General features: G+C 49.6%; 2 protein-coding genes and 1 long non-coding RNA gene across 4 annotated transcripts in view; 2 read left to right on the top strand and 1 right to left on the bottom strand.

Moving 5' to 3' along the window:
* The window catches only part of TEKTIP1 (tektin bundle interacting protein 1), a 209,428-nt gene that overhangs the window by 20,772 nt on the left and 163,490 nt on the right, over positions 1-25,166 (top strand). The window lies entirely within an intron of this gene.
* LOC310835891 overlaps positions 1-25,166 on the bottom strand; it is a 162,551-nt gene that overhangs the window by 90,866 nt on the left and 46,519 nt on the right. The window lies entirely within an intron of this gene.
* YJEFN3 (YjeF N-terminal domain containing 3) lies at positions 539-20,553 on the top strand (the record flags this gene model as incomplete). 2 transcript variants are annotated; one of them, XM_083720739.1, is made up of 6 exons in its annotated part: positions 539-930; positions 5,736-5,841; positions 9,058-9,168; positions 12,634-12,747; positions 17,162-17,312; positions 20,354-20,553. In XM_083720739.1, the coding sequence occupies exons 1-6, from the start codon at positions 866-868 to the stop codon at positions 20,551-20,553; spliced, it is 747 nt and encodes a 248-aa protein (XP_083576865.1). In that variant the 5' UTR covers positions 539-865. The 2 variants fall into 2 exon arrangements, with proteins under 2 accessions (XP_083576865.1, XP_083576864.1); XM_083720738.1 differs by having other exon boundaries at positions 551-930; positions 5,733-5,841.

Here is a 25,166-nt window from a genome sequence, read left to right as displayed (position 1 = left end):
CCAGAAGGCCCTCGGAGCTGGACCTCAGTGTCCGGGCTGGACGATGGGGGTGGAGACGCTCCTTCAGGGATACTGGGCCGTTTAGGGCTTGAAAGGTCAGCACCAACCCTTTGAATTGTGCTTGGAAACGTCCTGGGAGCCAATGTAGGTCTTTCAGGACCAGTGTTATGTGGTCCCGACGGCCGCTCCCAGTCCCCAGTCTAGCTGCCGCTTTCTGGATTAGTTGCAGTTTCCGAGTCACCTTCAAAGGAAGCCCCACAGAGAGCGCATGGCAGTAGTCCAAGCGGGAGATAACCAGAGCATGCACCACTCTGGCCAGACAGTCTGCGGGCAGGGAGGGTCTCATCCTGCGTCCCAGATGGAGCTGCCCTGGACACAGAATTCACCTGCGCCTCCATGGACAGCTGTGAGTCCAGAATGACTCCCAGGCTGCGCACCTGGTCCTTCGGGGGCACAGTTACCCCATTCAGGACCAGGGAGTCCCCCCACACCTGCCCGCCTCCTGTCCCCCCAAAAACAGTCCTTCTGTCTTGTCAGGACTCAACCTCAATCCGTTAGCCGCCATCCATCCTCCAACCGCCTCCAGACACTCACACAGGGTTAACCACCAGCCTTCTCTCTCTCCCCCCCCCCTCGTTTTTCCATTGGGGGAATTTTTCTTTTATTCTTCCAGGAAGAAACAGCCAATCGATTGCCGCCGTGCCCACGCTGGTGCCTCTCTGCTATCTTTTATAAACCGCAAGAAGAAAAAAGAGAAAGGGGGGGTGTTTTAAAAAAACAAGGAAAGGGTGTCGCTGTTTTTTTTCCTTCCTGGGGTTGCAAAGGGGGGGCAGGAAGGAAAGAAAATTCTCTTTCCACCCAGACGATGGAGAAGACCATTTGCAACTCGTCCCACAGCAAAGAGGAGATCCAGCCCCTCCGGTATTTAAGGTAAGTTGGCCGCCTGCGGGAAAAAGACCCCTGCCCTTCTTGCCACCCCCCCTCCTGGCAAAGCTCTTTGCGCACCTGTCCGGAGGCTGCACCTGTTGAGATTCTACCTGCGACGGAAGCCAGGCGATGTTAAGGCTCTGGCCCTCGGTAGTTGCGGGCTGGGGAATGGGTTTGTGGGCCAAAGCAATTAGGGGCATGTTTTCTTGAATATGGGTGGGGGGCTGGCAGGGTCTGTGATGGAGCCAGGGGTACCTCAATGCCAACGGACCCAGAGGGCGGGAAGATGAGGGCGACGTGGCCAAAAATGACCCAGTGGGGAGCTCGACTCGGGGGCCGACTTTTGGGCAGGTTGGGTACTTTGGTGCGGTCATCCGACGACTAGAGGGCACCACCTTGGGGAAGGCCGACATAAGGACTGGGTAGCTCTGCTGGTTAGAATATGCCGGTAACGGCAAGGTCGTGGGTTCGATTCCCGTATTTTTCTGGGGGGACGCATACGCCTAAACATTTTGTGGATCTTAAATTGAGGGATGTGGGTTAAACCACAGAGCCTAGCGCTTGCCGATCGGAAGGTTGGCGGTTCAAATCCCCGCGATGACATGAGTTCCCGTTGCTCGGTCCCTGCTCCTGCCAACCTAGCAGTTCGAAAGCACGTCAAAGTGCAAGTAGATCAATAGGTACCACTCCGGCGGGAAGATAAACGGCGTTTCCGTGTGCTGCTCTGGTTCGCCAGAAGCAGCTTAGTCCTGCTGGCCACATGACCCGGAAGCTGTACGCCGGCTCCCTCGGCCAGTAAAGCGAAATGAGCGCCGCAACCCCAGAGTCGGCCGCGACTGGACCTAATGGTCAGGGGTCCCTTTACCTTTTTATTTCATTATTTGTAGGAAAACAAGAGTATACCCCTAAACATATTGTTTTTAAAAGGGGGGAAAAGCACTGCCCCGTATGGGACATTTTGCATTGCGCCAGGGGTTCAGACTAGATGAGCGCTGGGGTCCCTCTACCGTTCTGCGAATCTGGGGCTGTGAACGAACCCCATACAGGTGATCCGTGCAGAGCCTCCGCCGCCCAGAAAATGATCCTTTCGTAGTCCCAACCCAGAACTGTAGGTGGTTAAACTGCGGAACTACCCACCACTGGATCCAACCCACATACATGGCTTTAGGTGAGTTAGGTGAATTCACGGGCGACATGGCTGCTGAGGCAGTGATGCTTCTGAATCTCAGTCGCTGGGGGGGCCCCAAAGTGGGGGGAGCCGCTCTTGTGATCTGTTTCTCCTTGGGGGGTGCTTGGTCAGATGGGCCTGATCCTGAAGCCTCCCCTTACACTTTTCCCATGCACAGTCCCATAAGCTGGATTTTTGCTTCGCCGTCACCCTGACCTTCCTTTTTAAAAAACCAATTTCCCTTTAAAATTTGACTTTCGTGAATGGCAAAAGAATATGCACTGTTTCGCCCTCTCTCTTTTCAGATTATACTTTTTCCCTGCAAACAATATGGTATCCAGGGGTCGGAGGAGGAGGAAATTAGAGGGGGGGGTGATTATTATTATTATTTATTGAATTCATATCCTGCCCCTGTACCGCAGGTCTCAGGCCGGCTCACAGAATAAAACCAGAATATAAAACCACAAAATGCATAACCGAAATTAAAACAACCCCCCCCAAAAAAAACCCACATCTTGAAAGAGTAATGAACATTATTTGCAGGGGGAGCGTTTTCAAAACATGGTATACCTGTGAGCTTTTTACATCTGTGTTCTTTGAGTTAGTCCTCTTTCTACCATATTTTTCCATGTACAACAAACCCCCGTGTATAAGATGCCCCCTATATTTTTTGGGGGGGGGGCATTCAAAATTAAGAAAACGGAGGGAGAGATTGCCCACAACAGTTGAGCTTTTAATGCACGATCCGTGTATAAGACGCGCCCTCCCCAAATTTCTAACACGATTTTTTTAATCATAATAATAAACCCCTAGTCTTATGCCTGGAAAATTACAGTAATGCATTTATTCGTTTATATGGGCAGCAAAGATCGGGGGCCACCGATCTACGTGATTGCAACACCGAAAAGGATATTTTCCTCTCTTTGCAAACGCGGGTTTTGCAAAGAGCGACTCGCTCGCCTCGATCTCCATGGCAACCATAAAACAAGCTTTGCTCTCGAGTGTGATGTGGGTGTTGGGAGCAGAGAGATATATATTTTTTCCTTTCCAACGATGCTATTAAATTTGTCTCCTCCTCTGGGTTGTGGGGTGCACTAGAGAAAATGAGTGTGCATTTCTGCCGCCCATTAAATCTCTTTTTTGTCTTGCACGTTTTTTGGGTTTGCACTTCCACTCTTAAGGAGACATCACCAGGGCTGAATTCAGAAGCGTCAAAGAAGCGTTTCATTTATATATATATATTTCCCCAATTTTTTAAAATTCATTTTATAACACAAACAGGAAAACAAACAACATAAACAGATTCTTGTCTTATCCTTTTCCCCCCTAAACATTGTTAGGTGGGCTTCCCCAAGTCCCCCCCCCATCTGATTTTCATTTTACTTCATATTTAGCAGTTTATATATATCATAATTTCTAATTTTTTAATCACATTAAAATAACTTCACATTTTATCACTTGCAAATAATACTATTTTAAAATACGCTATCTTCTACTTCCAACCCTACAGCCTATATCCACTTCCAAAGCTATTCTAAGATTTAAATATTAACATTTTTTTTTTCAAATATTCCTTAAACTTCTTCCAATCTTCTTCCACCATCTCTTCTCTCTGGTTTCCCGGTCAGTTCGGCAAGTTCCATATAGTCCATCATTTTCATCTGCCATTCTTCTAGGTTACATTTTTTTCTGTATGCCACAACACCTGCGAGAATATTGCTAGCGAGGAATTGGAAGAAACAAGATTTACCATCTATAGTTGTTGTTGTTGTTGTTGTTGTTCTTTAGTCGTTTAGTCGTGTCCGCCTCTTTGTGACCCCCTGGACCAGAGCACGCCAGGCCCTCCTGTCTTCCACTGCCTCCCGCAGTTTGGTCAAACTCATGCTGGTCGCTTCGAGAACACCGTCCAGCCATCTCATCCTCTGTCGTCCCCATCTCCCTGTGCCCTCCATCTTTCCCAACATCAGGGTCTTTTCCAGGGAGTCTTCTCTTCTCATGAGGTGGCCAAAGTCTTGGAGCCTCAGCTTCAGGATCTGTCCTTCCAGTGAGCACTCAGGGCTGATTTCCTTCCGAATGGAGAGGTTTGGTCTTCTTGCAGTCCATGGGACTCTCAAGGGTCTCCTCCAGCACCAGAATTCAAAAGCATCCATTCTTTGGCGATCAGCCTTCTTTATGGTCCAGCTCTCTCTTCCATACATCACTACTGGGAAAACCAGAGCTTGAACTATACGGACCTTTGTTGGCAAGGTGATGTCTCTGCAGCGTTTCATTTAAACGCATCACAGACTTTGCACAAAATGTGGGGCTCACAGAAAACCCTCTGGTTTGGGTACCAGAAAAGTTGAAAGCAGATGATGGAGAAATTGGGGTCTCATAGAAAACACTCTGGTTTGGGTACCAGAAAAAGTTGAAAAACAGATGATGGGGAAATTGGGGTATCATAGAAAGACCCTCTGGTTTGGGTACCAGAAAAAGTTGAAAAGCAATTGATGGGGAAATTGGGGTCTCAAATAAAACCCTGTGCTTTGGGTACCAGACGATGGGAAATTAAGTTTCGAGCGATGGACTGGACAGAGGCAGGAGAGGATGGAGGGGAGAAGGGAGCAAACTCTTCCCAGAATTGCGGTGCTGTTGCCCCCCTTAACTCGCCCCCACCCTCCACCCCCCAGCTGTGCCAAGCCATTGAAGCATTGTGGGAAGATTCTCTTTCCAAAGGCCTCTTATTTAGCGGTTGCCGTGGCGACAGGACCAAACGCTGCGGGAAGCTGAAAAGCCTTAGATTTCTTTTTTATTTATTTTTTGGGGGGCTCAATCCAGCAAGAAGGAGAGACCAGCTGCTTTCCAGCGTGAAAAGGGAGCTTATATCGGACAGTGCAAAACTGTGCATTGCGGGGGGTGGGCCGGATGGCCTTTGGGGAGCCCCTTGTTGTTTAGTCGTTTAGTGGTGTCCGCCTCTTCATGAACCCCTGGACCAGAGCACGCCAGGCATTCCTGTCTTCCACTGCCTCCCCCAGTTTGGTCAAACTCATGCTGGTAGCTTCGAGAACACTGTCCCACCATCTCGTCCTCTGTCGTCCCCTTCTCCTTCTGGCCTCCATCTTTCCCAGCATCAGGGTCTTTTCCAGGGAGTCTTCTCTTCTCCTGAGGTAGCCAAAGTATCAGAGCCTCAGCTTCAGGATCTGCCCTTCCAGTGAGCACTCAGTGCTGATTTCCTTCCAAATGGAGAGGTTGGATCTTCTTGCAGTCCATGGGACTCTCAAGAGTCTCCTCCAGCACCAGAATTCAAAAGCATCCATTCTTCAGATTTCCATTCTGAAGGAAATCAGCCCTGAGTGGTCACTGGAAGGACAGATCCTGAAGCTGAGGCTCCAATACCTTGGCCACCTCAGGAGAAGAGAAGACTCCCTGGAAAAGACCCTGATGTTGGGAAAGATGGAGGGCGCAAGGGGAAGGGGACAACGGAGGACGAGATGGTGGGACAGTGTTCTCGGAGCTACCAGCATGAGTTTGACCAAACTGCGGGAGGCAGTGGAAGACAGGAGTGCCTGGTGTGCTCTGGTCCAGGGGGTCACAAAGAGTCGGACACGACTAAATGACTAAAAACAAAAACAAACAAACCTTTTCCTGTGTCTTGCAGCAGAGCAGAAGCCTTGGCGATCAATAAAGAACTCCTGGAGGAGTTTAGGTTCGGACAGCAGCAACTGATTGAGATCTGGGGTCATGCGTGTGCCATGGCAGTCACCAAGGTAAGCGCAAAGTTACCAGCTGGGATGGAAACAGCTGAAAGAGGAGGAACAGAAACTTTCTGGTCTAGAGGGCGCCAGGTTGGCAACCCTCGTGGTCTCGGAGCTCTCCTTTAAATCAGAACCAGTGAAGGCGGTGAAGGTCCTGTGTGAGTGTCTGGAGGCGGTTGGAGGATGGATGGCGGCTAACAGATTGAGGTTGAATCCTGACAAGACAGAAGGACTGCTTTTGGGAGACGGGGGCAGGCGGGTGTGGGGGATTCCCTGGTCCTGAATGGGGTAACCGTGCCCCCGAAGGACCAGGTATGCAGCCTGGGGGTAATTCTGGACTCACAGCTGTCCATGGAAGCGCAGGTTAGTTCTGTGTCCAGGGCAGCTCCATCTGGTACGCAGGATGAGACCCTCCCTGCCTGCAGACTGCCTCGCCAGAGTGGTGCATGCTCTGGTTATCTCCCGCTTGGACTACTGCCATGCGCTCTACGTGGGGCTACCTTTGAAGGTGACCCAGAAACTACAACTAATCCAAAATGCGGCAGCCAGACTGGGGACTGGGAGCGGCCGCCGAGACCACATAACACTGGTCCTGAAAGACCTATATTGGCTCCCAGTACGTTTCCGAGCACAATTCAAAGGGTTGGTGCTGACCTTGAAAGCCCTTAATGGCCTCGGACCAGTATACCTGAAGGAGCGTCTCCACCTCCATCGTCCAGCCCGGACACCGGGGTCCAGCTCCGAGGGCCTTCTGCCGGTTCCCTCATTGCGAGAAGTGAGGTTACAGGGAACCAGGCAGAGGGCCATCTCGGTGGGGGCACCCGCCCTGTGGAACACCCTCCCTTCAGATGTGAAGGAAATAAGCATCTATCTTACCTTTAAAAGACATCTGAAGGCAGCCCTGTTCAGGGAAGCTTTTAACATTTAACGCTGTATTGTTTTTAACACTTGATTGGGAGCTGCCCAGAGTGGCTGGGGAAACTCAGCCAGATGGGCGGGGTATAAATAATAAATTATTATATATATGATTATGTTTCTGAGCGCCTGTTGTTCTTCGGTCCAGCACTTCGGGTACCACCGAAGTCGCCTCTTCTTGATTTTGCCCAAAGCATCTCTGTATCCTTCATTTTCGTCCTGTTAGTTTTGGATGTGGAGCGGCCGCATCTGGCTTTTTAATCGCTCGCAGCCTCTCCCGACCCTCCGCCGCTGAGGAAATGCCGTGCGGTTTTCGAAGTCTGGCCCTGCCCACGGTGAGGGGGAATGGAGACCCTTCCCTCTCCCCCCACCACAGGGGGGAGTTGAATTGCTATTTGGGCAATTTTTTAAATTTCATTTTCCCTCTTCCGGATTTTTACCTCTGGTTTGGAATCGGCTATTTGCACTGCATTGCACTGGGGCAGTTAGTAATAATAATAATAATAATAATAATAATAATAATAATAGTAATAATAAATTTATTTATACCCCGCCCATCTGGCTGGGCTTCCCCGGCCACTATGGACGGCTTCCAAAAAAATATTAAAATACTGTAATACATCAAACATTAAAAGCCTTCAGATGTCTTCTAAAAGTCCGATAGTTTTTTATTTCCTTGACATCTGACGTGAGGGTGTTCCACAGGGCGGGCGCCACCACCGAGAAGGCCCTCTGCCTGGTTCCCTGTAACCTCGTTTCTCCCAGGGAGGGAACCGCCAGAAGGCCCTCAGAGCTGGACCTCCGTGTCCGGGATGGACGATGGAGGTGGAGACGCTCCTTCAATTTTCCTGGGCTGAGGCCATTTAGGGCTTTCAAGGTCAACACCAACACTTTGAATTGTGCTCGGAAATGTCCTGGGAGCCAATGCAGGTCTTTCAGGACCAGTGCTATGTGGTCTTGGCGGCCGCTCCCAGTCCCCAGTCTGGCTGCCGTATTCTGAATTAGTTGCAGTTACCAGGTCACCTTCAAAGGCAGCCCCACGGAGAGCGCATGGCAGTAGTCCAAGCGGGATATAACCAGAGCATGCACCACTCTGGCGAGGCAGTCTGCAGGCAGGGAGGGTCTCATCCTGCGTACCAGATGGAGCTGAACTGATCTGCACCTCCATGGACAGCTGTGAGTCCAGAATGACTCTTGGAGAGGTTCTTGAGTTTGAAATCCTGGAGATTCACTGTCATTCAGTGTTGACAGAGCTGAGCGACCAATGGTCTGACTCGGTTTGGCAAGCTCCCTAGGTTCTTATTTAAAACCAGACTGTGACAGCTAGATCAGGGGTCAGCAACCTTTTCTAGCAGGGGGCTGGTCCACCGTCCCTCAGACCTTGTGAAGGGGCCGGACTATATTTTGAAGAGGAAAAAAATGAATGAATTCCTATGCCCCACAAATAACCCAGAGATGCATTTGAAATAAAATCACACATTCCACTCATGTAAAAACACGCTGATTTCCGGACCGTCTGAGGGCCGGATCGAGAAGGCGGTTGGGCAAGATCTGGCCCCCGGGCCTTAGGTTGCCTACCCCTGGGCTAGAACCTGTGTCCAGTTCTGGGCACCACAGTTCAAGAAGGACACTGACAAACTGGAACGGGTCCAGAGGAGGGCAACCAAAATGGTCAAAGGCCTGGAAACGATGCCTTATGAGGAACGGCTAAGGGAGCTGGGCATGTTTAGCCTGGAGAAGAGGAGGTCAAGGGGTGATATGATAGCCATGTTCAAATACATAAAAGGATGTCCCATAGAGGAGGGAGAAAGGTTGTTTTCTGCTGCTCCAGAGAAGCGGACACGGAGCAATGGTTCCAAACTACAAGAAAGAAGATTCCACCTAAACATTAGGAATAACTTCCTGACAGTAAGAGCTGTTTGACAGTGGAATTTGCTGCCAAGGAGTGTGGTGGACTCTCCTTCTTTGGAGGTCTTTAAGCAGAGGCTTGACAACCATATGTCAGGAGTGCTCTGATGGTGTTTCCTGCTTGGCAGGGGGTTGGACTCGGTGGCCCTTGTGGTCTCTTCCAACTCTATGATTCTATGATTTATCCTTAGGGGAAGGAGCAGGGAAGAGAGTTCCAGGTTTGATTGCGAAACATCTCAGGTTAGGGCTAAGGGGAGATGCGCTGCCTGAAAGACATATTCTTGATGGAAGCCATCGAGGTTCTGGTCCTGGGGTCTCTCCCACTGGGTGCCTCTGTTTTTATCCGGAGCCCCCACCCACACCGCATCGCCCTGCATCCTAATTTTCCCGGACGTCTCGTTCCAGGTTTTCCCTCGGAGGTTTTTGCCGAGGAAGCAGCCGACATTGCTGGTGGTCTGCGGCTGTGAGCAGAACGGAGCGGTCGGCCTGGTGTGCGCCCGTCACCTGCGTGTCTTTGTAGGTACCTGCCCTCCCGCCCGTTTCCCCCCCCCCCCGAGTTTGTCTTTGTTTCCAACTTGCACCTTCCCTCTTCCTTGTTCAAATCCATTTCTGGCCCCCTCTTTAAAAGAAGGTTAGACAAATTCATAGAGGTATTGATGGCCACAAGGGCTATGATGTCTGGAGGGAACGTTGCTTGGGAATTCCATCTCAGGATGTCTGAAAACAAACACACACACACAGTGTGAAGTTTTTCCCAGCACTACTGAAAGGTGCAAAATCGGGTCTCTCACCAGTGGTGATGCCGTATTTTCCGCCCCATAGGACGCACCAAGTTTTTTGGGGGGGAAATAAAGAAAAAAACCATTATTCCCCCCCCCCAGGTGCTTGTGGGGCCGGCAGCGGGGAGAAGCGATCTTCTCCCTGCCGCCCGCCTGCAGACCAGGTCCGGGGACAGCGGGAAGACGTGCTGCGCCTCCCCGCTGTCCCCGGAGCTTGCGGGGCTGGCGGCGGGGAGAAGCACGTGTGTCCCCGCCGTCAGCCTCCAAACCACATCGGGAGACAGCGGGATGGCAGTGTTCTGCCTCCCCGCTGTCCCCCGACCTTGTGGGGCTGGCGCTGCGGCTCTCCTGAAGCCTGGAGAGCGAGAGGGGTCGGTGCGCACCGACCCCTCTCGTTCTCCAGGCTTCAGCGAAAGCCTGCATTCACCCCATAGGACGCACACACATTTCCCCTTCATTTTTGGAGGGGGAAAAGTGCGTCCTATAGGGCGAAAAATACGGTATTTTACAATTTAGCTTGTTTGCAAAGCTATTGCACTACCAACCTTACTGTATGCTTGTGAAATGTGGATGACTCATAAACGCCATCTCCAACTCCTCAAAAGATTCCATCAACAGTGTCTCTGAAAAATATTACACATCACTTGGGAAGGCAGGCGAACTAATATCAGTGTTCTGGAAGAAGCAAAGACCACCAGTGTCGAAGCAAGGATTCTTCAACATCAACTTCGTTGGACTGGTCATGTTGTGCGGATGCCTGGTGATCGTCTTCCAAAGCAGCTACAGTGGTACCTCGGGTTACAGGTGCTTCAGGTTACAGACGCTTCAGGTTACAGACTCCGCTAACCCAGAAATAGCACCTTGGGTTAAGAACTTTGCTTCAGGATGAGAACAGAAATCATGCGGCGGCAGTGGGAGGCCCCATTAGCTAAAGTGGTGCTTAGGGTTGAGAACAGTTTCAGGTTAAGAACGGACCTCCGGAACGAATTAAGTTCTTAACCCGAGGTACCACTGTACTCGATTCCGAACTTAAAAATGGAAAGCGTAATGCTGGTGGTCAACAAAAGAGGTTTAAAGACTCTCTCAAGGTACATTTTTAAAAATGTAGTATAGGTAAAGGTAAAGGGACCCCTGACCATTAGGTCCAGTCGTGGCCGACTCCTGGGTTGGGGCGCTCATCTCACTTTACTGGCCGAGGGAGCCGGTGTACAGCTTCCGGGTCATGTGGCCAGCAGGACTAAGCCGCTTCTGGCGAACCAGAGCAGCGCACGGAAATGCCGTTTACCTTCCCGCTGGAGTTGTACCTATTTATCTACTTGCACTTTGACGTGCTTTCAAACTGCTAGTTGGGCAGGAGCAGGGACCGAGCAACGGGAGCTCACCCCGTCATCGCGGGGATTTGAACCGCCAAACTTCTGATCGGCAACTCCTAGGCTCTGTGGTTTAACCCACTGATTTAGGTAAAGGTAAAGATACCCACTGACCATTAGGTGCAGTCACGGAGGACTCTGGGGTTGCGGCGCTCATCTCACTCTATAGGCCGAGGGAGCTGGTGTTTGTCTACAGACAGCTTCTGGGTCATGTGGCCAGCATGACTAAGCCGCTTCTGGCAAACCGGAGCAGCGCACGGAAACACCGTTTACCTTCCCACCAGAGTGGTACCTATTTATCTACTTGCACTTTTGACGTGCTTTCGAACTGCTAGGTTGGCAGGAAAATGTAGTATAAACACCGACAATTGGGAAACACTGGCCTGCAAGCGCTCCAGTTGGAGAACAGCCTTGATGAAAGGTGTCGTGGGTTTTGAAGATGCTCGAACTCAGGACGCAAGGGAGAAACGTGCTAAGAGGAAGGCACGCTTGGCAAACCCTCACCGGGATCAACTCCCGCCTGGAAACCTATGTCTCCACTGTGGAAGGACGTGGGGATCCAGAATTGGCCTCCACAGTCACTTACGGACTCACTGTTAAAACCGTGTTTATGGAAGACAATCTTACTTGGCTACGAGGGATTGCCAAAGAAGAAGAAGAAGAAATTTGTTTCCCAAACCCTCGCAGAATCGCTGGGGTGAGGTTGAAGGAGAGAGAGTGCTCTGTGTTAGGACTAAAAATATTGGCACCGTTGGCGGGGGCTTTTCTGCACTTTGCAAATTGCAAAGAGAGCTCAGAGAGAGATGCATGGTTCTGCTTTTAATGCAAACTGCGCTTTAGCTTTTGAAAACCACAAAGCAATGGTTTGGCAAGCTTTTAATACACCGTATTTGCAGCGTACAAAGCACCCTGGAGTCTCTTTCTTGCCCTGAATTCGTCTCGCTAAGAAATAGCTCCCGGTCGCCTGGGGGAACAAGAAGGAGAAGGGGAAACAGGGCTTCGAGTTCTTTTCCTTTTCTGAAATTTATTTCTCAGGGATGAAGTGGTTTCCTTCCTCTTCCTGTGCCAGCCACCCCGCTTCTGAAATTTATTTCTTAACTTTCATTCAGAGTTCAAAACCCTGCCCGTTATCAGTTAGATATCCGGTTCCCCATTTCAGGAAGGCTGGAGCATAACTGTCAACTTTTCCCTTTTCTTGTGAGGAATCCTATTTGAATTCCCCTTTTTAAGGGAATTTCCCTTAAAAAAAGGAAAACGTTGACAGCTATGGGCTGGAGTGTAGAGCAATGAGGGAAATGTCGCTTCAGCAAGGCTTCCACTTGAATAATGATAATGATGATAATGATGATGATGATGATGATGATGATGATTTATTTATTTATACCCCGTCCAACATTTTGGAGGTCCCAAGTCGCAAGGTGGTTAGATTAGTCTCAACTAGGGCCAGGGCCTTTTCAGTACTGGCCCCGATCTGGTGGAACGCTCTGTCACAAGAGACCAGGGCCCTGCGGGACTTGACATCTTTCCGCAGGGCCTGCAAGACAGAGCTGTTCCGCCTGGCCTTTGGTTTGGACTCATTCTGTTTCCCTCCCCTTACGGTCTTGATCTATGGGCTACTTTTAAAACGAGGCTGCATTTTAAATTGCATTTTAACCTGTATTTTAAATTGGGTTTTTCCCCCTATTGTGTTTTTACTGTAATTTTACTGGTGTTAGCCTCCCTGAGCCGGGGAGGGCAGGGTATTAATAATAATAATAATAATAATAATAATAATAATAATAATAATAATAATCCCTTCCTCTTTTGTCTTTCCCTCATGTTTCTCCTTGCAGGAATACGAGCCCACCATTTTCTACCCGAAGAGGTCTTCAAATCCTCTCTTCCGGGATTTCACCACCCAGTGCGAAAAGATGGACATCCCATTTCTTTCCTATCTGCCAGCGGAGGTGAGCAAAGTCTTTCTGGTCCCTCACTTGCAAGGGAGCATCTTGGTGCAACAACAAAAACAGCAGCAACAACAACAACAACAATTTATTATTTATACCCCGCCCATCTGGCTGGGTTTCCCCAGCCACTCTGGGCGGCTTCCAACAAAACACTAAAATACAATAACCTGTTAAACATTAAAAGCTTCCCTAAACAGGGCTGCCTTCAGATGTCTTCTAAAAGTTTGATAAGTTATTTTTCTCTTGCTCTCCTCATCAAGCCCTCTTGATGGCAGATGCTAACAGATGATTTTACAGCGATGCCTTGGTTCTCAAACTTAATCCGTTCCAGAAATTCCGTTCCAAAACCAAAGCGTTCCAAAACCAAGGCGCGCTGCTTTCCCATGTAAAGCAATGCAAAACGGATTAATCCGTTCCAGGCTTTTAAAAAGACAACCCCTAAAACAGCAATCAAACATGGATTTTACTATCTAACGAGACCGTTGATCCATAAAAGGAAAGCAATAATCAATGTACTGCAGTCATGCAATCGATCCGTCAGTAGCTGGACTGGGTTCCGCGCAGTCACAAAAACAAAACGAAAAAGAGCCGCAAAAACAAAAACACAAAATAAATAGCGAAAACAGACAGACCTCAGCGTAAGACTCAAAACGGAAGTGTGGCGCTCAAAAATCGGAAGCGTAACACTCAAAATGGAGCACTTTCAGCTTCCAAAAAAAGTTCGCAAACCGGAACACTTACTTCTGGGTTTGCAGTGTTTGGGTTCGAGTTGTTTGAGTACCAAGGCATTTGAAAACTAAGGTACCACCGTATTTCAGTTTGCTGTTCTCTCAGGAAGTGTGAATGAGGTAAAAAAGGTAAAGGGGACCCCTGGCCATTAGGTCCAGTCGGGACCGACTCTGGGGTTGCGGCGCTCATCTCGCTTTACTGGCTGAGGGAGCCGGCGTACAGCTTCCGGGTCATGTGGCCAGCAGGACTAAGCCGCTTCTGGCGAACCAGAGCAGCGCACAGAAACGCCATTCACCTTCCCGCCGGAGTGGTACCTATTTATCTACTTGCACTTTGACGTGCTTTTGAACTGCTAGGTTGGCAGGAGCAGGGACCGAGCAACGGGAGCTCACCTTGTTCCGGGGATTCGAACCACCGACCTTCTGATCGGCAAGTCCTAGGCTCTGTGGTTTAACCCACAGCGCCACCTGCGTCCCTTAGATGTGCATTAAGATACGATAAACTTTATTGTGATTGTCCCATACAGAACAACGAAACTGAAAATCTGCGTCAGACATTCAGGCATTCTCTAGGATCCAAGCTCAGCACATAACATAAAATCAGCTTCACTTGGTCCTTAGGGATACTGTCCGAAGGCCAGATCTGACGTGCTTTTGAACTGCTAGGTGGGCAGGAGCAGGGACCGAGCAAGGGGAGCTCACCCCGTCATTGCGGGGATTCGAACCGCCGACCTTCTGATCGGCAAGTCCTAGGCTCTGTGGTTTAACCCACAGCGCCACCCGCATCCCTTGGATATGGTAGATCGGCCTTTAAATATGAATTGAATCGAATTCCACGCTTTCCCCACCATCCTCAAGGCCCTCACTTTAGATATTGGGGGATTGGCACCAGAGGGTTGTGGCCTCGCAAATTGCATCCTGTTATGTGTTTTAAAAAGACGTCAATCTCCAAGCGTCTTTTAATCACATTTTCCTGACGTCCTGAAAAGAAATTACAGAGGAAGGTTTTGAGCATGTGTGTGGCTTTCTGGTCATATCCCAGTTACTCGCTGGTTCCTGGGACGGGCGCCCTAACCTCACAGCGTCATAGACCCTCGCCCTCATTATTTCGAAAATCTTTGGCCTTGCAATTTTTGCTAAATCGCAGCAGAAGCCGGATCCGTTTGCTATAATCTTGCGGTGTTTGTGCTCGTGGAGAAGCCAGCTGCGAGTTGAGTTAAAACAAAATGGCAAGAGTTCTTCTGGAGAGCTAAAATTAGGGATCATACCAAATGTTACTGCTTGAAACCACAGGGAGCGTGCCAGAAATATGCTGGAAGTTTGCTTGCAGGCATTTTTTTTGGTGTCAAAGGCATTTGCAAAAATAATAGACAGGGAGCAATGTTGATGATCATCTGTGCCATGTTTTTCATGCTCATTTCATGCTGATTCGTGGCCAGTTGGGTCTCGTTTCTCCCTAATGTGCAGTGACGGCACATTGCGATGTTGCGGGTCAGATCTGGCCTTCGGACAGCATCCCTGAGGACCAAGTGAAGCTGATTTTATGTTATGTGCTGAGCTTGGATCCTAGAGAATGCCTGAATGTCTGATTTTCAGTTTCGTTGTTCTGTATGGGACAATGACAATAAAGATTATCGTGTCGTAATGCATATCTAAGGGACGCAGGTGGCGCTGTGGGTTGAACCACAGAGCCTAGGACTTGCTGATCAGAAGGTCGGCGGTTCGAATCCCCGCAATGACGGGGTGAGCTCCCATTGCTCGGTCCCTGCTCCTGCCCACCTAGCAGTTCAAAAGCACGTCAAAGTGCAAGTAGATAAATAGGTACCACTCCGGCAGGAAGGTAAACGGCGTTTCCGTGCACTGCTCTGGTTCGCCAGAAGCGGCTTAGTCCTGCTGGCCACATGACCCGGAAGCTGTACGCCGGCTCCCTTGGCCAATAAAGCGAGATGAGTTTCCAACTCTATGTACTTTACAGGACCCCGGCCTAGTAGCAAAACAGCTAAGTCTACATCCTTTCTCCACCTGTAGGTCCCCAGATGTTGTTGAACTACAACTCCCATCACCCCTAGATAGCAAGGCCAGAGCTCAGGGATGATGGGAGTTGTAGTCCAACAACATCTGGGGACCCGCAGGTGGAGAACCACTGAGCTAAGAGGATAGAAGGAAAGCTCTTCCATAGAGTCTGCATAAGCCAGGCTTCCTCAACCTCGGCCCTCCATTGTTTTGATACTACAATTCCCATCATCCCTGACCACTGGTCCTGCTAGCTAGGGATCCTGGGAGTTGTAGGCCCAAAACATCTGGTTGAGGAAGCCTGGTGTAAGCTGAGCTTAAGCCAGCGGTTCTCAACCTGTGGGTCCCCAGATGTTGTTGGACTACAACTCCCATCCCTCCTAGCTAGCAAGGCCAGAGCTCAGGGATGATAGGAGTTGTAGTCCAACAACATCTGGGGACCCGCAGGTGGAGAACCGCTGGCTTAAGGCCAAGCTAGATCCAGGACCTTGGACAGGGGCTGCAGAATTAGTTCAGCACCACGGACAGCAGCCCTGAAGCGGAGACAGGAGATTAACATTGTCTCAGCAAGGTATTGGGCGCAGCTCTGTAGTTGGAGGCAGAGACTGTGAGATGACCTGGGGGGGCAACCCAGTCAGTTGGGTGGGGTACAAATAATATAATAATAGTAATAGTAATACAGTGGTACCTTGGTTCTTAAACGCCTTGGTTCTCAAACTCTGAAAACTTGGAAGTGTGTGTTCCGGTTCTCAAATGTTTTTCGGAAGCCGAACATCCGACGCGGCTGTCGGCTATTGTTTCTGGGGCGCCTGCACCAATCAGAAGCCGTGCCTTGGTTTTCGAACGTTTTGGAAGTCAAAGGATTAAATTTGGCGCTTTTGCTATTTATTTTGCGTTTTTGTTTTTGAGGCTTTTTCGGTTCATTTGTTTTTGTCTCTGTGTGGAACCCAGTTCAGCTACTGATTGATTGATAGTGTGACTGTGGAAATGGATAAAAGCCCCCCCTCCAAACAATGACTATCATCAGTGCAGGTAAGAAAAAAAGGTAATTTTTATTTTTATCATCTACAATACTGTCGTATTTATTTTATAATACAGTGCATTGATTATTGCTTTCATTTTATGGATCAATGGTCTGGTTAGATCATGAAATTCATGTTAAACTGCTGTTTTAATGGTTGTTTTTAAAAAGTCTGGAACGGATTAATCTGTTTCGCATTTCTTTCTATGGGAAAGCGCGCCTTGGTTTTGGAACGGACTTCTGGAACGGATTAAGTTTGAGAACCAAGGTACAGTCATACCTCTTCTTGTGAACGCTTCATGTTGCGTTTTTTCGGGTTAAGAACGCGGCAAACACGGAAGTGTTTACCTCCGGGTTTCGCTGCGCATACGCAGAAGCATTCTGCACGGTTCGCAAATGCGCAGAAGCACTGCTCTGGTTACAGACTTTCTGGGGTGCGAACGGCACCCCAGAACGGATCGTGTTCGCAACCAGAGGTACCACTGTACTAGTAATAATAAGTAGGGCTGTGTTAAGATTCTTTTTGCACCGTGTTTTAAATGCACCTCGGTTGGTAGGCAACAACTTGTTTGTGTAGCTGTAAGACTTGGGGAACCCACAACTGCGGGGTTGCGATGTGACTCCCCTCTCTCATCCTCTCCCCTGGGGGCAGACTCAGCTGATCAGCGACGCTTACAACCTCGTGATCGACGCCTTGCTGGGAGTGGAGGCCACGCCGGGCGAGTTGCCAGAGCCGTTCAGTACGATCCTGGCCACCCTCAAGCAAATCCGGATCCCTCTCGTCAGCCTGGATGTCCCCTCTGGTATGCTTCCCCTGTTGAACAGCAGACTGCTGGGTCGTGTGTGTCCCTGGCGAATCCCTGTTAAATCCCTGATCCATGCGACGGTCACCTCCAGACTGGATTATTGTAGCTCGCTCTACGTGGGGCTGCCCTTGAGACTGACCCAGAAACTCCAGCGGGTGCAGAATGCCACAGCGAGACTCCTTATGGGGTCTTCGCTGCGAGATCACATTCACCCGGTGCTATACCAGCTGCACTGGCTCCCAGTGGAGTACAGGATCAGGTTTAAGGTGCTGGTTTTAACCTTTAAAGCCCTATACGGCCTAGGACCCTCATACCGACGGGACCGCCTCTCCTGGTACGCCCCACGGAGGAACCTACGATCTTCAAACAAAAACATCTTGGAGGTCCCGGGCCACAGGGAGGTTAGGCTGGCCTCAACAAGAGCCAGGGCTTTTTCGGCTGTGGCCCCGATCTGGTGGAACGCTCTGTCCCAAGAGACTAGGGCCCAGCAGGATTTGACATCTTTCCGCAGGGCCTGCAAGACGGAGCTGTTCCACCAGGCCTTTGGTCAGGGCACAGCCTGACTCCCTCCTTTGGCAATCTTCACAGAACTCTAGCCTAATGGTTGCCATCTATTTGATTTGAATTAATTTTATAATGAACAATTTTAGAATGTTGTACTATTTTATTGTTGCTAGCCGCCCTGAACCCGGCTTCGGCTGGGGAGGGCGGGATATAAATTATTATTATTATTATATTATTATTATTATTTTAAATAAAAGGACACATTCTACTCATGTAAAAACACGCTGATTCCTGGACTGTCCACGGGCCGGATTGAGAAGGCGATTGGGCCGGATCCGGCCCCCGGGCCTTAGTTTACCTACCCATGCCCTATGGGCTTAGCCTGACCCCTTGCCTCTTGCGGTGGTCCGAGGAATTATGCCCCCCCTTCCGCCACCCTGCCCAGTTTCACCCCAGTGACCTGGCAGAAACTGCAGCCGTCTCCAGAAGCTCTTGGAAGCCCCGTCCGGCCAAAAAGGGGGAGGCATAGCTTCTGCAAACCGAGACATGAAGTCATAACCCAAATAGTCCTCTCTTTTTTTTCTGTGTCTGGCTGGACAGCGGCGACCGGGTCTCTGCTTTCGCCATCAAGAAGAGCAAACGAGGAGAGGTGGATCTGAGAAACCTCTCTGTCCGTCCCCTCCTTCCTTTTTCAGCAGCTTTGCACCGTGACAGAGCAGAAAGGTTTCTTGGGAAATTGCATTTCCATCTCAGCTCTTCTTCTCCAAGCGGCTCAAAGAGGGCTGGCTGGTTCTCTCCCACTTCCTCAATTAATCCCCTTAATAATAATTCAGCCACAGAGAAGATGCTCTCTGATTCTACTGCTGTTGTTTCGAATATGCTTTTCCCTGGGTTGTGTAAGCCTTATCAGGGATAATAATAATAATAATAATAATAATAATAATAATAATAATAATAATAATAATAATAATAATAATAATACAGTGGTACCTCGGGTTAGGGACGCAGGTGGTGCTGTGGGTTAAACCACAGAGCCTAGGACTTGCCGGTCGGAAGGTCGGCGGTTCGAATCCCCACAATGACGGGGTCAGCTCTCGTTGCTCGGTCCCTGCTCCTGCCAACCTAGCAGTTCGAAAGCACGTCAAAGTGCAAGTAGATAAATAGGTACCGCTCCGGCGGGAAGGTAAACGGCGCTTCCGTGCGTTGCTCTGGTTCGCCAGAAGCGGCTTAGTCCTGCTGGCCACGTGACCCGGAAGCTGTACGCCGGCTCCCTCGGCCAATAAAGTGAGATGAGCGCCGCAACCCCAGAGTCGGCCACGACTGCACCTAATGGTCAGGGGTCCCTTTACCTTTACCTCGGGTTACATACGCTTCAGGTTACAGACTCCGCTAACCCATAAATAGTGCTTCAGGTTAAGAACTTTGCTTAAGGATGAGAACAGAAATTGTGCTCCAGCGGTGCGGCAGCAGCGGGAGGCCCCCATTAGCTAAAGTGGTGCTTCAGGTTAAGAACAGTTTCAGGTTAAGTACGGACCTCCAGAACGAATTAAGTTCTTAACCCGAGGTACCACTGTAATAATAATTTATTACTTATACTCCTCCCATCTGGCCAGGCCTCCCCAGCCACTCTGGGCAGTTTCCAACACTACAGAAAAAGGTAAAAGGACCCTTGACCATTAGGTCCAGTCGTGGCCGACTCTGGGGTTGCGGCGCTCATCTCGCTTTATTGGCCGAGGGAGCCGGCGTACAGCTTCCGGGTCATGTGGCCAGCAGGACTAAGCCGCTTCTGGCGAACCAGAGCAGCGCACGGAAACGCCGTTCACCTTCCCGCCAGAGTGGTACCTATTTATCTACTTGCACTTTGAGGTGCTTTCGAACTGCTAGGTTGGCAGGAGCAGGGACCGAGCAACGAGAGCTGACCCCGTCATTGCGGGGATTCGAACCGCCAACCTTCTGATCGGCAAGCCCTAGGTGCTGGCACAGGGTGAGAACTTCAGTACATAACACTAGGCTCTGTGGTTTAACCCACAGAATATTAAAAATACGCTAAAACATCAAACATTAAAAACTTCCCTAAACAGGGCTGCCTTCAGATGTCTTTTAAAGATAGGATAGCTGCTTATTTCTTTCACATCTGAAGGGAGGGTGTTCCACAGAGCGGGTGCCACCACCAAGAAGGCCCTCTGCCTGCTTCCCTGTAACCTCACTTGCAATGAGGGATGAGGGAACCGCCAGGAGGCCCTCGGCGCTGGATCTCAGCGTCCGGGCTGGACGATGGGGTGGAGACGCTCCTTCAGGGATACTGGACCAAGGCCGTTTGAATTTTTTTAATAAACATTCCCACATTCAATATCCTCAGCTCAATAGAACCTCCATGCCCAAGAGCAGTCTACCCCCTAACGCCACAAACAGAGAACAGGGAAGGTAGAGAGATAAGGGGTGACCTCTGTGGGCTTTAGATGCTTCAATCCAGGAAGACGCTTCTGACTCTCTTTGTCCTCTGTCTTCCCTGTCCAAACCCCCTTTCTTTTCAGGCTGGGATGTGGAGACGGGCACCTCCGACGGCATCAGTCCCGACGTCCTCGTCTCCCTGGCCGCCCCCAAGCAGTGCGCCACCCGCTTTGTGGGCAAGCACCACCTCGTGGCCGGCCGCTTCCTCCCTTACGACGTGCAGAAAAAGTTCGAACTGAATTTTCCCGAGTACCCCGGCACAGACGACGTGGTTTCTCTTTAAGGAGAAGCCTTGGAGTTCCTTTCCCGCATTGCGCCCCCTCACAAAGAGCCCCATTTGCTTCTCCCAAACGGCGAGAGGTTGGGCGAAGAACCCGAGGATGAATTCTGCGCCTATACGTCTGGAAATGTACAAACCGTAGCTTGTGGGGCAGGCGAGACGTGGGGGCTATAGGGTGCCGTTTGAGCATAATCTGAGAGTCCATCGATTCTGCCTGCTCCCGATCTGAAAAGGAGCCTTCCCAGCTCCTCTTTAGGTCAAGGATTAAGGATTGGGGATACAGTGGTACCTTGCTTCTCAAACTTAATCCGCTCTGGATATTCCATTCCAAAACCAAAGCATTCCAAAAGCAAGGTGTGCTGCTTTCCCGTAGAAAGTAATACAGAACAGATTAATCCATTCCAATATATATATTGGCTGCAGCTTCCACCAGCCCCAGAAACCAGCACAAACAATGGGCAGGGATGATGGGAGTTGTAGTTTTGCAGCATCCCCAGTGATACAGATGCTCTCGACCCATAATCGGAAAAGCAGCATTCGCTGCTGTGTGGAATTGAATGCCTCTTCCCGGGTCAGCGATACGTAACAAAATACCGTATTTTTTGCTCTATAAGACTCACTTTTCCACTCCTAAAAAGTAAGGGGAAATGTGTGTGCGTCTTACGGAGCGAATGCAGGCTGCGCAGCTATCCCAGAAGCCAGAACAGCAAGAGGGATTGCTGCTTTCACTGCGCAGCGATCCCTCTTGCTGTTCTGGCTTCTGAGATTCAGAATATTTTTTTTCTTGTTTTCCTCCTCCAAAAACTAGGTGCGTCTTGTGGTCTGGTGCGTCTTATAGAGCGAAAAATAGGGAAGATCCCCTGTGTTGCAAGCACAGGCAAACATAAACAATAACAGGCAACCTGTGGCTAATTGTGTTCCGACAACACATACATAACCTGTATTATTTCACAGTTCTTGAATAGAGAACGTATGGTGGAGATGCAACTAATAAAATAAATCAATACCATGTGAACAAAATTAGGGAAAGTAGTCAATTCAATATCACAGAGGCAAACAAGCCTTTCAATAATCCTGCTCCTGCAATCATGCGATAACAGAAGATCAAAGCGTAGTAATTCTTAAGCAGAGAATATGTAATAGAATAGGGACGCGGGTGACGCTGTGGGTTAAACCACAGAGCCTAGGGCTTGCCGATCAGAAGGTCGGCAGTTCAAATCCCCGCAATGATGGGTTGAGCTCCCGTTGCTCGATCCCTGCTCCTGCCCACCTAGCAGTTCGAAAGCACATCAAAGTGCAAGTAGATAAATAGGTACCACTCCAGCAGGAAGGTAAACGGCGTTTCCGTGCACTGCAAAGGGACCCCTGACCATTAGGTCCAGTCGTGGCCGACTCTGGGGTTGCGGCGCTCATCTCGCTTTACTGGCCGAGGGAGCCGGCGTACAGCTTCCACATCATGTGGCCAGCAGGACGAAGCCGCTTCTGGCGAACCAGAGCAGCGCACGGAAACACTGTTTACCTTCCCAGAGTGGTGCTTATTTATCTACTTGCACTTTGACGTGCTTTCGAACTGCTAGGTGGGCAGGAGCAGGGACCGAGTGACGCAAGCTCACCCCGCCATTGCAGGGATTCAAACCGCCGACCTTCTGATCGGCAAGTCCTAGGCTCTGTGGTTTAACCCACAGCGCCACCCGCGTCCCTATATATATGTTAGTAGAACATTATTAGCCACGTACTGTAATGCCTGTTATTGTTTAAGTCCTCCCGGGTCAGGGCCTCAATTTATAATAAATACTCCCTCTTCAGAGCAGGAGCCGCCTCTTTGCCGATCAGGGATGGCAGAACCCCTGGCCCTCCAGACGTCGTTGGGAATTGTAGTTTAGCCGCACCCGGTGGGCGCCGCTTGGCTATCTCTATCTTAGCTGAAGTCTTTCTTCTTCTTTTTAGCTCCGCTTAATATGTTGTATGACCTTAGAAAAAAGCCACTTGGGACTGGAGGGGACACTCAATCTACACAGATCCGCTTCGGGGCACCGCTAGTAATGTAAATTATGATTCGTGCGCAAAATGCTTTTTAAAACATTAAAAAAGAAATGCCAACCGAGGCTTTGTACTAGGCCCAAAGCGGACTTTTGTGCTGTGTCTGTTTTCATTTTTATCACTCCTTTCCAAATATTCCCCCTCCGCCACAACTAGAAGTTCTTTTCTCCCTTGCATTACTAGATTGGACTACAGTTCGATGGCCCAAAGAACGACGTGCGTGTTTTTGTGTCCGTAAAAGATTTTTTTACTTTTTGAATGTTGTCTTGATTTCGACAACTGGTTTACGGTATTTTTGCACTGCTGAATCAGGAAATGGCATCCGTTTCTCTCCATCAGGTCAGGTTTACTGTGAACTGAATGGTGGGCGTTGATAAAGGTAAGTACACGTAAATTGCATGTTGCTTCACCATTTTTCAAACTTCAGGGCTTGAACTTCCGTTTCTTGGAGCTCCAGGAATGCTCAGCGGCAGGGAGGTCTCTCTTCAGAGTCCAACAGTAGTCAGCCATCATGACTGCGTCCCAGCGACCCTGATACCTGGTCTCCATCTCTTTCGTGTCCTCATGGAATCTCTCCCCCTGCTCTTCACTCATTGAACCCAGGTTCGCAGGAAACCGGTCCATATGTGAAAATAGGTAGGGCATCTTGACGCTCATGTTGCAGCCCAGGTTTCTGAAAGCAGTCAGCGTGTTGTTGACAAGTTCTGCGTAGTTTCTGGCCTGATTGTTGCCAAGAAAGTTCTTCACTACCAGAACAAATGCCTTCCACGCTTCCAGTTCCACTTCGTTCACTGAGTTTCCGAACTCTGGATCTCTTATGAGCTGACGGATCTGAGGACCGTCAACGATGCCAGCTTTCAACTTCTCCAACGTCAATCCTGGAAAAGCCTGGCACAAGTGAGTGAAGCAGTCACCATCCTTAGTTTTGATCCCCCAACTTTATGCTTTGCCGAGGTTTTATGACTTCAAACTGATCCCTTTTCGACATAATCACCCAGAACTATCGGACCTGAATACTGAATCATTAAAATAAGCATTTCCAATCAAAACAAGTATTCAACATGGCATTTTACCCCCACCAACTACTTCTAAAATGCTCCACACAAGCGTACATGTGAACAAAAACGTAAAAAAACAACATGTGGCCAGAGCTCAAAAACTTGACCTGATTGAGCAAAACCAATGTGATTTTTGGATTCAGCGCATCAGATTCGCCCTAAATCAACTGAAAAAATGCAGACAACAAATTTGTTGTTGACCAGTGAATTGGTTCGTGATTTGGGGGGGGTACGGACAGGGGGTTCTTTTATAGGCTGTTTAAGTTGTGATTCTCTAACTGCCCCCCAAAGATGAAGCTTTGGGTAAGAAATAATAAAATAATAATGGGCTGTATTCAATTGAGTTCTAGCTCAGAGTAGTCCCACTGAAATGAGTCAGTCAACAGGTCTCCGACGGGGCAGGGAACCGATGAACAGAAAATCCGTCCCGTTCGCAGATTTCCGAAACGATTCGCAAAGGTTTGCTTTTGCAATTTTGCAAGGCTGTTCTCCGGCCGCATTTAATGCGTACGGAGGTGAGGGGAAACTGTGTGTCAAAACGTCAGGGGGAAATAACATATCAGGGAAAGTTGCTTTGCCAGGAATGTGTGCGTCGCATGCCCAAATGTGCCGTTTTAGGAGGAAATCACAAGTTGTGTGCCCCGCCTGAACGCCTGCTCCCTAAAGTATCACTGGTTTGATCCTTTCTATATTGTTGTTGTTTAGTCATTTAGTGGTGTCCGCCTCTTCGTGACCCCCTGGACCAGAGCACGCCAGGCACTCCTGTCTTCCACTGCCTCCCGCAGTTTGGCCAAACTCATGCTGGTAGCTTTGAGAACACTGTCCCACCATCTCGTCCTCCGTCATCCCCTTCTCCTTGCGCCCTCCATCTTTCCCAACATCAGGGTCTTTTCCAGGGAGGCTTCTCTTCTCCTGAGGTGGCCAAAGTCTTGGAGCCTCAGCTTCAGGATCTGTCCTATAGTGAGCACTCAGGGCTGATTTTCTTCCGAATGGAGAGGTTTGATCTTCTTGCACTCCATGGGACTCTCAAGAGTCTCCTCCAGCACCAAAATTCAAAAGCATCCATTCTTCAGTGATCAGCCTTTGGTATCTCAAGCCATTTGCCCCTGCTGCCATGCAACCAGTCCCTGCAGAATGTTTTGTTGTTGTTGTTGAGTCGTTTAGTCGTGTCCGCCTCTTTGTGACCCCCTGGACCAGAGCACGCCAGGCACTCCTGTCTTCCACTGCCTCCCGCAGTTTGGCCAAACTCATGCTGGTAGCTTCGAGAACACTGTCCCACCATCTCGTCCTCCGTCATCCCCTTCTCCTTGCGCCCTCCATCTTTCCCAACATCAGGGTCTTTTCCAGGGAGGCTTCTCTTCTCCTGAGGTGGCCAAAGTCTTGGAGCCTCAGCTTCAGGATCTGTCCTTCCAGTGAGCACTCAGGGCTGATTTCCTTCAGAATGGAGAGGTTGGATCTTCTTGCAGTCCATGGGACTCTCAAGAGTCTCCTCCAGCACCAGAATTCAAAAGCATCCAT

The sequence above is a fragment of the Podarcis gaigeae genome (assembly GCF_964106915.1).
Source record: "Podarcis gaigeae genome assembly, chromosome: 18".
In the NCBI taxonomy this organism is placed as follows: domain Eukaryota; kingdom Metazoa; phylum Chordata; class Lepidosauria; order Squamata; family Lacertidae; genus Podarcis; species Podarcis gaigeae.
The sequence above is the reverse complement of the archived record's forward strand: the minus strand, read 5'-3'. Positions and strand labels throughout refer to the sequence as shown.